The sequence below is a fragment of the Sorghum bicolor genome, chromosome 9, assembly GCF_000003195.3.
Source record: "Sorghum bicolor cultivar BTx623 chromosome 9, Sorghum_bicolor_NCBIv3, whole genome shotgun sequence".
NCBI lineage: Eukaryota > Viridiplantae > Streptophyta > Magnoliopsida > Poales > Poaceae > Sorghum > Sorghum bicolor.
In genome coordinates this window covers 11,662,700-11,676,444 of record NC_012878.2, presented here as the reverse complement: position 1 = coordinate 11,676,444, position 13,745 = coordinate 11,662,700, and the positions used below count along the sequence as shown (strand labels likewise).

Sequence of the window (13,745 nt, the reverse complement as noted above, 5' to 3'; positions counted from 1 at the left end):
AACAGCTCATCAACGATGGGGAGCCAGAGCTTGCTGCTATCATCAGGGACATTGAGCGTGGGGACAACGCCGCTGGTTCTGCCGCTGCCGGTGCTGCGCAGAACGACATGCACCCTGTCAAGGAGGAAATCTTCTTCCGGCCAACCATCCGCGGCCAACTCGACTGCTCCCGGTGCCGCTCAGTCCGGGAAGTCTCGTGTCTAGATGGTAATAAGCAAGGACGTTCTTCTCCAATTCATTCCATTTTGTATACAAATACATAGTTCATTCTCAGATTTCTTATACGTAGTTACGTACTCGCCTTGCCCTTTACGGCATCTATGCACTGTGCAGAGAGGCGGAAGATGCATTTCATGGTGCATGCCACGGACCCGGGGATGATTTTCCAGCATGCGATCGTCGATCGTATGTCCATTCGTGCAGATGGTCAGCTCCACACGGATGTCCTGCTGCACCATGAGTAAGTGGCTCAACCACAATGCTACTAGTAGTTTTGTGTGTGTGTGTGTGTGTGTGTGTGTGTGTGTGTGTGTGTGTGTGTGTGTGTGTGTGTGTGTGTGTGTGTGTGTGTGTGTGTGTGTGTGTGTGTGTGTGTGTGTGTGTGTGTGTGTGTGTGTGTGTGTGAAGAAGAAGAAGAATCTCTCTCTCTGGTTGTATATCCTTTTTTCTTTGTTTCAGTCTCCGCGGGCGCAACCACGAGTGGGTTCACAACTTTATAGAACGCAGCGTGGAGATGATGAAAAGAAACCGCGGGCAGATGCAAGACACCTGGTCTAGCAACTGCGCGGCGCCAGTCTTCACCAACGTCGCCACGGCGCCACCGCCGAGCAACCATGCGCGCATGGAGCAGCTCGAGGCTATTTTGAATAACATAATTTCAGCCCCTGCTTCAACATCTGGTGAGGATCGAAATTCTGAAGTGTATAGAACATTTCTCTTTCAAAAATAAAGTATTGTATATAGGCCATTCATATTCATTCTTCTGTGAATTGAAAACTCTGGTGTTCTAGTCGTAATCCTAATGGCGTTGTTATCTCATGCATGCGTAGCTGCTCAGCCAACGGTCACGCCGCAGGAACAACAAACCACCAATGCTCCAGGGGTAGCGGAAGCAGCAGCCACTCAAGCTACAGTCACGCCGCAAGAGCAAGAAAACACTAGCGACGGTCCAAGGGTAGAGGAAACCGCAGCCCTTGAAGCTTCTGTGGCGGCAGTCACGGCGCCACAGGAACAAGGAGAAAACACCGATTCTCTAGGGGTTGCGGAAGCTGCTGAGCCTGCAGTCATGGCGCCGCAGGAACAAGCAGAAACCACCGATGCTCCAGGCCGGGTAGCTGATGAAACAGCAGTACCTGAAGCTGCTCAGCGCGGTCAAGAAAACGCCGATGCTCCTGCAGAAGCAGCAGGTCCTCAAGCTGTTCAGCCTGCAGTCTCACAGAGGGAGGAAAACAGGGATGCTGGAGCCGTATTTGCTCCGTTTAACTGGGAAGGATTCCAACCAGAAATACTCGAGTCTTCTCTTGTTCCACCATATGATCCAGAGTCCGGTACCAATGTGTTGTTGTACCCAAGCCTGGTGGAGCAACTACGCCAGAACGAACTCGAGAGGAAGGAGCGCAAGAGGCTTTCCAAAATGCCGGTTCTGGATACAACGACGTACCTGGAAATGAGTGATGAAGATTGCGCTAATGAACCGAAGCTTGGATCATTAGCATCGTTCAGACGTCTTTGCCAAAGAGACGCTACATATCGGCTATATTCGCGCAGGGTACGTACGTTACACTACTCCATATCTGATGTGTGGATTTCAATTTATTTATATTATTAATGTATGTACTGGATCTGCAGTTCGTTCATCCATGTCATTTGGTTGTTTTTTTTTTTTTTTTTTGAACGAACATGTCATTTGGTTGTTGATGATGGCCCAGGTCAATTGTATCAAGAGAAAGATCACGAAACTCCAGCAAACTGCAGCTAGAGTTGGCGCGAGGGGGCTGTTCGCAATTAAGCAGAAGATGGAAACGTACAAGCATGAGAAGGCAGCACTTTATGACATGATCAACAAAGCAATACAGGAGAATGAGAGGGGCGGCAACAACGGTGCTGGTCCTTCCAATGAAGCTGGTACATCGAACGATGCTGCCGATCCTTCCAACACTGCCATTCCTTCTTCGGACAACGGTGCTGATACATCAAACGATGCTGCTATTCCTTCTTCGGACAGTGCTGGTACATCAAACGATGCTACCGGTCTTTCCGACACAGCCATTCCTTCCTCCGCCAGTGCTGGTACATCGTCAAACGATGGTGATGCCGGTCCTTCCAACACCGCCATTCCTTCTTCCGACGGTGCTGGTATATCAAACGATGGTGATGCCGGTCCTTCCAAGTCCAACACTGCCATTGTTCCCTCTTCTAACTGTGCTGGTCCTTCTGGCAGCAAGTAGAGAGAGCCGGTGACTGAATGGTGCAGTGAGAGATTGAATCATCAGCGCATTGCATATCGTATGTAGTACTTTATTTATTTGGATTTATATGTCGTCGCCTGTGTGTAATAATATTGATCAGGAACTCCTAATTGATTGGTCATCGTTTGACCAGTTTAGGGGAAACTGGAACATGGCTTTCTTGCATGGTTCAAAAATAATATTATCATGATGAGACATGAGAAGACATTATATCTAATGACTTACAACGTAGTCTAGTATGAACTAATCTTTGGTGCTCGCTTGCTCACTTGGGCTCTCTCGAGAAAATGTGCTTTGTTTTGCAGGATGTGTCCATATCTTTGTGAATGATGCTAGTTAATTAAGTTGCAATTTCTTCATGAATGACACAAGTTCAACATCATTTTAGCCTTTTCATGAATGCCACAACATTGCAAGATATTGTATTACTTCCAATGATTTGTTTATGATCTGATCTCATGAATGCTTCCAATTTCTCATGAATGCAAGAAAGAAACTTCACCACCATGAAGACTACATCCTTAATTTTACTTCCATTTGCTTGTTTATGATATAATTTTCCTTTGTTTTTCATAACAACTATTGTTTACATTGCACAATATTGTTATTGTATACTATGCTATCCCAAATATATCTTGTCTGTTCAATCACATATATATAGAATGACTATCCTTGCATTGCTACAAGTACAAAAATTTATAGTAACTGACCAAGTTCATAATGATTGTAATGGAAAATTATAGTAACCCTAAATCTTTGAGATTTGGTGACCTCTAGGCCACCAAGATCAAGCATTCAACCTTGTTCATCCTTGCTTCCAAGCAAAAGAGATGGATTCGGTCTTTTCATGGTTTTCTTGAAAAAAAACATATAAATGCTATTAGAGATGAACCCAAGAGATTAGCGAGAAGGTTGAATGAGAGATGGCATTACACTTGAGATGATGGAGCAACTAACAAGCTTCCTCTTGCATCCATGCATAGAGAGTTTCAAGAATTATGGTTGAGAGATGATTTCAAGAAAAAAAAGAGAGATCTTCTTGAACTCACCAAATGAAGATGGAGATGTCCACCTTCACCTTGAGATGGTGGTGCTGACCGAGCATCCTCTTGATTTTCTTCTTTTTCTTTTCTGTTTCTTCCTTCTCTTCTTCTCCTTTCTTTTCTCTCTCTAGTTCTTCCTTGTTATTCATATGAGGAGAGAGGGGGAGGAATGGAAATGAATGGTGTGTGAGAGGGTGAGTGGAGAGGGCTTGATTCTGCATGCAAATATCTCCACTTCGTGCTAACATGTGTGGTCAAGGAGAGGGGACATCAATGGAAAGCTCATGAGCTGAGAACTGAATTCTATTGAATAAGTGATACGTCAAAATGTTCTGATAGATCACTAAAATTGGAGAATTTGATTTTAGACAAATTAGTTTGACTATGGAGTCCTTGGTCTTTCTCTAGGGGTTGATAAACACCTTTAGAGAGGTTGGGAAGGATACTTCGCAACTATCTCTAATATCTTCTCAAAGTCAAATATAGATTGACTAAGGTTGACCTTAATTGCATGAGTTGATTAGGGAGAATCGATGAGGTTGATTAGCAAACTGGAGTCCTTGCCCTAGTAGAAAGTACTAGGACTGCCTTTGAGACGAATAGGTGGTGATTCTTTGGCTAAGAGAGACTATGCAAGGTTATCAAGGAGGTTTGAGAAAAACTTTTATTTGGAATGACTTTGGGTTATGACAGAATTAATGCAACTATAGATGCCAATTATGCAATAAACTAGCTAATATGCTCTCATGTAGTCTTGTTGCTCTCTCCGATCCAAAGAATTAATGAATTCAAGTACTTTAAAGTTATGAGGATACAGTGTAGCATAAAAAAAATATAGGATATGGGCTTGTTATATGAGTCAACCCCAATTTTATGCTCTATTCCCATCTCTTTTTCTATTTGTATGAATTGGTCTCACAAACTACTCAAATGATTTTGTTTGGTCGTGGTGTTCCGAACTATTGATGCAATTGGTTCTGAGGTATGTGTGTGCAGAGCCTTGTTTAGTTCCAAAATATTTTGCAAAATCGACACTGTAGCTTTTTCGTTTGTATTTGACAAATATTGTCTAATCATGGACTAACTAGGCTCAAAAGATTCGTCTCGTCAATTTCGACCAAACTGTGCAATTAGTTTTTATTTTTGTCTATATTTAATACTTCATGCATGTGTCTAAAGATTCGATGTGACGGGGAATCTGAAAAATTTTGCAAAATTTTTTGGGAACTAAACAAGGCCTAAGATGAGAATTTTGGGTTGATTCAAACAACAAATTCAACCTTGTTGGTTGTATGGGTGGTTCACTGCAGAGCGCATTATGAGAATATTAGAAAAATCTTTACGTTGGCCAAACAACAATAAAGCATTGGCAACAAAAGATGCACTGGCTACTATATATAAAAAAATTTGTAGCACCGCCTCCTTTTTTTTAGGGACGCAGCAGCTCTATATTGAGCCGTCGTACAAATAGTGGCTAAACTAGCTGCTTCTACGTATCTATTTGTAGGGGCTACCAGCCGAGCCGCCCCTACAAATAGTTTGATTTGTACGGTTCAATATCCAGTCGTCTCTACAAATCGGATTTGTAGGGATAGATATCGAATAATAAAAATTAGACACTAAAATTTGAATTTTTTAAATGACCTCGGATGGAAAATTACCAAAATAAAAGTTAAAAATCTCAAAAAGTTATGAGACTTTGTTGTTTATAACTTTTTTATTTGAAATCATTTATTACTTTAAATATTGTTTGAAAATAAATTTTGAAATTGTTAAAAAAACTCAGATTTCTCTTTTTAATCTGTGGCTAAATTTGTAACTAGTCTTTCTCTCTCATACTAACTTCAAATTTGATGATTTTTCATTCTCTATCAATTTGTTGTCCTTCTATTTATTATTTTATCCATCTTTTCATGTGATCGTGTTTTATGTATTTGAATTTTTAATTTCAAAAAATGACAACTTCAAACATTATTTTGGAATACTAAATAATTTCAGCTAAAAAAGTCAAGAACATAAAAGTTGTAGAACTCATCAAGATCTACAGCTTTTATTTTGATCATTTCTTTATCTGATAAAGTGGTAGTAACATCTATATATTTCTCTTATAGTTCCATAAACTATCAGAGAGATATGTAACATGTCACTACCACTATGTCCAATGAATAAATGACTAAAATAAAAGTTGTAGGTCTCGAAAAGTTATAAAACTTTGTAGCTAACAACTTTTTCGTTTGAAATAATCTTGCTAAAGAAAACTACATTTGAATTTCTTAAATTTGAAACTCAAATTTTACAAACGGCCTCAAATGGAGAAATGACCAAAATAAAGTTGTAGGTCTTGGAAAGTTATGAAACTTTCTAGTTAATAGATTTTTTATTTGAAATCATCTTGTCAACAAAAACTATGTTTGAATTTTCAGTTTGAAATTTGAAATTTTTAAATGACCTTGGATGGACAAATAGCAAATAGAAAGTTCTAAATCTCGAAAAGTTATGAAACTTTGTAGTTGATAACTTTTTTATTTGAAATCAGCTTATCATGGAAAACTACATTTGAACTTCTCAAATTTGAATTCAAATTTTGTAAATGACTTCGGATGGAGAAACAACCAAAATAGAAGTTGTAGATCTTAAAAAAATAGAAAACTTTGTCGTTGATATTTTTTCATTTAAATTAATTTAGGATCTCAAATAATCAATTTATGCTCGGTTTAGGATTAGATGTGGTGAATCTATAAAATCGAATATAGGGATAAGTGAGTATTGTGGTGGTTAGAGGAGGGACTGTGTGAGCCTGAGGTCATGGGTGAACCCTAACAGCCACGTAGCATGCGATTTTGTGCGAAACATACGTGACTTTGGAGCTCATCAGATTAAAAATATTTTTTTGGTTTTTTTTCTCAAATTCACAAATTTCTGGAAAATAATTTGTAGCTACGGCTGGCCAACCGCTCCTACAAATCAGGCATTTGTAGCCCCTTGCTTAATTAGGGGCGGCTGGCAAAATCGCCGGAGTCACCAACCGCCTCTAAAAATCCCTGTTGTTATAGTGACTAGTCCCGCCTGTTCACTTGTCTTATAAGCTATACTTTTCTGTCAGGTAGCAGTGTTTTTCTCTCATAATAAATCAGGGAACAGTCGAAGCTAATGATCTTGCACGATATTCATATTATTTTGCACACAAGTGTCTACCATATCACAAATAGTTCTAAGTAACATATCTCTACCACTTAGTAACGGGGACGGACAAGTTGCTTTGGTTTTCTCTTCATGTTGAAGAGGAGCAAAGGTGACATCCTTGACTGTCATGACATTGCTGTGTTGCCTCCAGCTTACGTGATCTGCTCGTTCCTTCTCATCTTCATCAATCTTCTGCATGTACTCCTCAAGAGCCTTATGTTCATCAGTTGATATCTTATCGAGGTCAGGCCTACGTACAACATTCAGGGATCTCGATGCAACACCTCTGTGCAAATTGACTATGTTACAGATTCTGGCTAGTACAATTTTGATCAGATTCTATATATGGTAGACCAACGAAAGTTCGCTCAAGCATCCCCAACCGTTTTACAAATAAGCTTTGCATTCATATATTTACAAAAAAAGTCTTAAAAATACTTATCCAACGGTTTGGCATTTAGACTTTGCAATTTTGTTAACTTGGCAAAAATAAAGGAAGGATTGGCTGTAATACCCGATTTTAAGAACAAAACCAGATATGCACCATATGTGAGTCTTAGAAGCCAAATCTCACATATAGCTACAAATAAGGGGTAATATCAAAAGACAATGCATAAATTATATAACGTACATAATATAAAAGAGATAACCTTTGATAGCAAACAACGAATAGACAACTCCAAACTCCGGGTATTAACTTCTCTCTACAGGATCCAACTGACTGGTTGATCACAAGCCTAAACTTCTCCTGAGGTTTGGGGGAAATAGCAAGAGTGAGTCCATGTCGAACTCCACAAGTATAGCAACTAGATTGTATAGCTCCCACAATCTCATGATCAATGTGACATAAATAATGTAAAGCATTAAACAATAAACAAAGAGCATATTTAACACACAAGATTCATCACCCTTAATGTAGATGTCCCTAAGGCCGCTCCTGACCGTGAGCTCGGCTAGTATACTAGTTTTAACACTCTGCAGAGGTTGTACATCTTTACCCATGAGTCATGATTTACCCTTTCGCCCGAGGTGATCAGCCTCTTAACCCACTTCCAAGGAAGGTCGGCAGGGATCACTATGAAGCCTTTCAAATGTTCGTCTAACATGTTCGGGCCGCAAGGTTTCCTTTGCGCGCAGATATAGATACCCCCTTCCAAACGGCACAATGACGCGCAGCCTATACACATAAGGACAGGGCTCGCACTATACCCAAAACAGTTCAGCCCCTCTAGCGCCCTTTCGGGTAACCGCTAACAAGCTAGAAAAGGTCTTCATACTGAGCTAAAGCCAGAGCCATTATAGCCCTCATGGTTGCACTGTTGTCCCGGTTATCACTTACAGATAAATCATCAAGTGGCCAAAAAGTCATTTTTATCATTTATTACTTAACATTAATCTAGTCACACGATCATGGTCACAGAATTAAAACCCAAATGTTATACTTGCCTTAATCCAAATGCTCTTGCTGATCTTGCTAGTTGTCCAAGTACTGATCTTAATCACTGAAGCACTCTTGATCACCACAGATTATTCACCGTCTAAACTCGATCATCAACACTCAAACAATCGGAGACCACATACACGAAGCAAACAAGGCTACAATTAGAACAGTACACCAATCATATAAAAACAGTATGAAAAGTTTATAAAACGATTCTACGCATCGCTACGATCTCACAGACGTGAAAACACGCTAATTGGAGTTACGGTGAACAAGAAACGGCTACCGAAGATTTACTTTATTAGAGAAAAGAGACTACGGGTTTCATTTATTTTAATTGAGTAAAACCATGTGAGAAGTTATTCGGACCATATTAGTCAAAATATAATTTATTTCAAAAGCCGGGCCAAAACTACTCAGATTTTATCTATAAACAATATCATATAATTTAATCAGATTAAACTTTATTTTTAGAAAAAAAATACGATCACATATATTATGTATTCAAATTAAGCAACTTAGAACAGAAGAGAATAAATAAATAAACAAATGCTGAAGCATCATCAGATGTGACGAGAAAGGAAAATCGGAAAAATGAGTAGATGACTCACGGAATTTTTGATTTGGCCATCGTCGAACTCCAAGCTTTGGGAAGGGCGATCCGTTATGGAACTCACACGATTGAGCAGCTTTGCCAAAAACGAACGACTATCGACGCTAACGGACTTGCTATGGAGCCACTAGACAGGTTCTCGAGAACAAGAAGAGCTGATTGTTGGGGTAGCGTAGAAACTAGAAAAGAAAAAAAATAATTTATTTATACTATCATATAGATTCCCAAACTAGGGGACTTTTTTCTTATGATAGTTTTGGTATGCTTTACCCAAAGGGTCGGTACGTATATATAGGGAGGAAAACTCTTCACATCTAGATCAACTAGCAATATGGTACTAATTGATGATACATCTTCCACCTTACTAATAGGCCTAAATAAAGTTAAAGCCCATTACTAAAATAAATACATGGTTTTTGAGATTTATTATGGGCTTTGACGTTAGAAAAATAATAAGAGATTTATTATTTTCGGAATTAATTATTTTCATTGATAAAATAATTTTAGAAAAGTCTAGAATTAGTAGTTAAGCCACGAAAAATACTCTGAAAGCTCCAAAAATTTGGGAACAATTCTCAGAGATATTATAGAACATGAGGAATCCAAATGTATTTAGAGCTCGTGACGAGATAATTTGGGGCATCTAAAAATTAGTTTTATGCTCATAGAAAAGTGAGAACAAAAGATGGAAAAATTTCCGAAAAGTTTGTAGAGGTTTCTTGATGGACGAGGAACTAAAAGAATTGCTTTGAGTGACAAAGAAAATATTTTAGGAAGCTCCTAATAAAAACTTGAGTTGAGAAACAAGAAATTTGGTTGATAAAGATAAAGACGTACTGGTCAACGAGGAAGATCGATCTACTAAACGCATTTTAAAAACTTTGCTCACTCAACACATAAAGGAGCAACGAGCAAACATCACATCAAAACATATGCACCAGCATGTATGCATAATAATATTGCTAAGCCTTATGATAAATTTTAATTTAATAAAAAATATTATTTTTCCTATATTTTCATGAGCACAAAAATATAAAATTAAATAATTTTATCTATATTTCAAAAGGAGTAAATTTTAGGATGTTACAATTCTACCCCCTTGAGATGAATCTCGTCCTCGAGATTCGGAAGACGGTTATCAAAGAGACGTAGATTATGAATCTTGTTCACTTTCTTGAGTAGTTATATCTTCATAGCAATGATTCTACTCTCTACTCTAAGTAGCCTCTCAAGTATTCCTAAAATATTAACGAGACACCTAGTGTAGTAGGTACGATCCTTCTTTAAACTTATTTCTCATATCCTTTTTAGACGCTACACATCATATAGTCTTTTAAATTCGCTGTACCGAGTCTCTTCATCCAAGCTGGTCCAGATTCTGGACAGCACATCTGTATTATCTTGTGATTTTTGTAACTTCCAAACTATAATAGATATGAGGGTGATTCTTGCGGTCAGGGAAAGATCTTGAAGTCTAGTTATTCCCAGAAAAATTTGATAAACTTTACACGATCGGACCTTTAGATACACCAGTATTATTGCAAACTGCTCCAGAAATCAGCAAGGGATAGAAACAAGAGATAGCCAAACCCAACTACTTATTTCATTAATCCTTATACCTTAAGCCTATAAACTAGATGAAATTGTGAAGAAACTCACAAGATCATTGCACTCATTACAAAGATCCAAATCAAGCATAAGCATAATGACAAACCAACTAAGCATTAAAGGTTCACACGTCAAACAAGTCAACTTGCGATACTATCGTTCTCTTCATATTAAGGGTAAGATCCTAAGATTCCCTTTCAACTACGTAAGCAGGTGGTAAGAGAAGATTCTAAAAGCATACCAAATCAAGAAGTAAATATGAGAACAAGTACTTTTAAAATAAGCAACAAGGTAAATATGAATAGCAATGGAAAGGATATAGTGCAGAGAAAAATATCAAGGTTTATAGAACAAGGATTTTGTAACAATTTCAAAACTTTAAGACGGCCAATTACTAACTACGCTTGCGTCCTACAGTCAGCATTGCTCTGATACCACTTTGTAATACCCGATTTTAAGAAGAAAACCACCATATGTGAGTCTTAGAAGCCAAATCTCACATATAGCTACAAATAAGGGGTAATATCAAAAGACAATGCATAAATTATATAACGTACATAATATAAAAGAGATAACCTTTGATAGAAAACAGCGGATAGACAACTCCAAACTCCGGGTATTAACTTCTCTCTACATGATCCAACTGACTGGTTGATCACAAGCCTAAACTTCTCCTGAGGTTTGGGGAAATAGCAAGAGTGAGTCCATGTCGAACTCCACAAGTATAGCAACTAGATTGTATAGCTCCCACAATCTCATGATCAATGTGACATAAATAATGTAAAGCATTAAACAATAAACAATGAACATATTTAACACACAAGATTCATCACCCTTAATGTAGAAGTCCCTAAGGCCACTCCTGACCGTGAGCTCGGCTAGTATACTAGTTTTAACACTCTGCAGAGGTTGTACATCTTTACCCATGAGTCATGATTTACCCTTTCGCCCGAGGTGATCAGCTTCTTAACCAACATCCAAGGAAGGTCGGCAGGGATCACTATGAAGCCTTTCAAAAGTTCGTCTAACATGTTAGGGCCGCAAGGTTTCCTTTGCGCGTAGATATAGATACCCCCCTTCCAAACGGCACAATGACACGCAGCCTATACACATAAGGACAGGGGCTCGCACTATACCCAAAACGGTTCAGCCCCTCTAGCGCCCTTTCGGGTAACCGCTAACAAGCTAGAAAACGTCTTCATATTGAGCTAAAGCCAGAGCCATTATAGCCCTCATGGTTGCACTGTTGTCCCGGTTATCACTTACAGATAAATCATCAAGTGGCCAAAAAGTTATTTTTATCATTTATTACTTAACATTAATCTAGTCACACGATCATGGTCACAGAATTAAAACCCAAATGTTATACTTGCCTTAATCCAAATGCTCTTGCTGATCTGGCTAGTTGTCCAAGTACTGATCTTAATCACTGAAGCACTCTTGATCACCACAGATTATTCACCGTCTAAACTCGATCATCAACACTCAAACAATCGGAGACCACATACACGAAGCAAACAAGGCTACAATTAGAACAGTACATCAATCATATAAAAACAGTGTGAAAAGTTATAAAACGATTCTACGCATCGCTACGATCTCACAGACGTGAAAACACGCTAATTGGAGTTACGGTGAACAAGAAACGGCTACCAAAGATTTACTTTATTAGAGAAAAGATATTACGGATTTCATTTATTTTAATTGAGTAAAACCATGTGAGAAGTTATTTGGACCATATTAGTGAAAATATAATTTATTTCAAAAGCCGGGCCAAAACTACTCAGATTTTATCTATAAACAATATCATATAATTTAATCAGATTAAACTTTATTTTTAGAAAAAAAAATACGATCACATATATTATGTATTCAAATTAAGCAACTTAGAACAGAAGAGAATAAATAAATAAACAAATGCTGAAGCATCATCAGATGTGACGAGAAAGGAAAATCGGAAAAATGAGTAGATGACTCACGGAATTTTTGATTTGGCCATCGTCGAACTCCAAGCTTTGGGAAGGGCGATCCGTTATGGAACTCACACGATTGAGCAGCTTTGCCAAAAACGAACGACTATCGACGCTAACGGACTTGCTATGGAGCCACTAGACAGGTTCTCGAGAACAAGAAGAGCTGATTGTTGGGGTAGCGTAGAAACTAGAAAAGAAAAAAAATAATTTATTTATACTATCATATAGATTCCCAAACTAGAGGACTTTTTTCTTATGATAGTTTTGGTATGCTTTACCCAAAGGGTCGGTACGTATATATAGGGAGGAAAACTCTTCACATCTAGATCAACTAGCAATATGGTACTAATTGATGATACATCTTCCACCTTACTAATAGGCCTAAATAAAGTTAAAGCCCATTACTAAAATAAATACATGGTTTTTGGGATTTATTATGGGCTTTGACGTTAGAAAAATAATAAGAGATTTATTATTTTCGGAATTAATTATTTTCATTGATAAAATAATTTTAGAAAAGTCTAGAATTAGTAGTTAAGCCACGAAAAATACTCCGAAAGCTCCAAAAATTTGGGAACAATTCTCAGAGATATTATAGAACATGAGGAATCCAAATGTATTTAGAGCTCGTGATGAGATAATTTGGGGCATCTAAAAATTAGTTTTATACTCATAGAAAAGTGAGAACAAAAGATGGAAAAATTTCCGAAAAGTTTGTAGAGGTTGCTTGATGGACGAGGAACTCAAAGAAGTGCTTTGAGTGACAAAGAAAATATTTTAGGAAGCTCCTAATAAAAACTTGAGTTGAGAAACAAGAAATTTGGTTGATAAAGATAAAGACGTACTGGTCAACGAGGAAGATCGATCTACTAAACGCATTTTAAAAACTTTGCTCACTCAACACATAAAGGAGCAACGAGCAAAAATCACATCAAAACATATGCACCAGCATGTATGCATAATAATATTGCTAAGCCTTATGATAAATTTTAATTTAATAAAAAAATATTATTTTTCCTATATTTTCATGAGCACAAAAATATAAAATTAAATAATTTTATCTATATTTCAAAAGGAGTAAATTTTAGGATGTTACATTGGCATATATGCCAAACCTGTTCACACTTGGCATAGGGAAATTGGCGCGAAGTGATTAGTGCCAAACCATTGGAGATTGCCTCATTTCACCTGTGTGGCCAACATCATGCCGCAATACTTGGGTGGAATGTGACACGTCGGTCGAAGTGGAGAATGTGGAAATGCACGACGTCTCCACCGGCGGCCGGGGCCGATATGAAACCAGACGGCAAGGCCGGAGCAGCGCACGGCTGGTGCGGGTGGGCGCGCCGTGCATGGCAAGTTTCTAAACGCGGCAGGCCAGGACTAGCTGCAGCTGCGCCGTTCCCTTCTTCCTCC

The 13,745-nt window shown here is 38.3% G+C and overlaps 1 protein-coding gene across 1 annotated transcript; it reads left to right on the top strand.

Annotated features, from left to right (window-relative positions):
* LOC8055759 lies at nucleotides 346–2,685 on the top strand. Its single transcript, XM_021448228.1, has 4 exons — nucleotides 346–460; nucleotides 679–899; nucleotides 1,050–1,768; nucleotides 1,929–2,685. Exons 1-4 carry the CDS (start codon nucleotides 354–356, stop codon nucleotides 2,445–2,447), a joined length of 1,566 nt encoding a protein of 521 aa, XP_021303903.1. The 5' UTR covers nucleotides 346–353; the 3' UTR covers nucleotides 2,448–2,685.

Bases quoted from the DNA above. Each gene is read 5' to 3' on its own strand.
- LOC8055759 (XM_021448228.1), top strand. From the start codon at position 354: ATGGTGCATGCCACGGACCCGGGGATGATTTTCCAGCATGCGATCGTC. The intron at 900-1,049 runs GTGAGGATCGAA...ATGCATGCGTAG, and splicing joins AGCCCCTGCTTCAACATCTG to CTGCTCAGCCAACGGTCACG. The intron at 1,769-1,928 runs GTACGTACGTTA...ATGATGGCCCAG, and splicing joins ATCGGCTATATTCGCGCAGG to GTCAATTGTATCAAGAGAAA.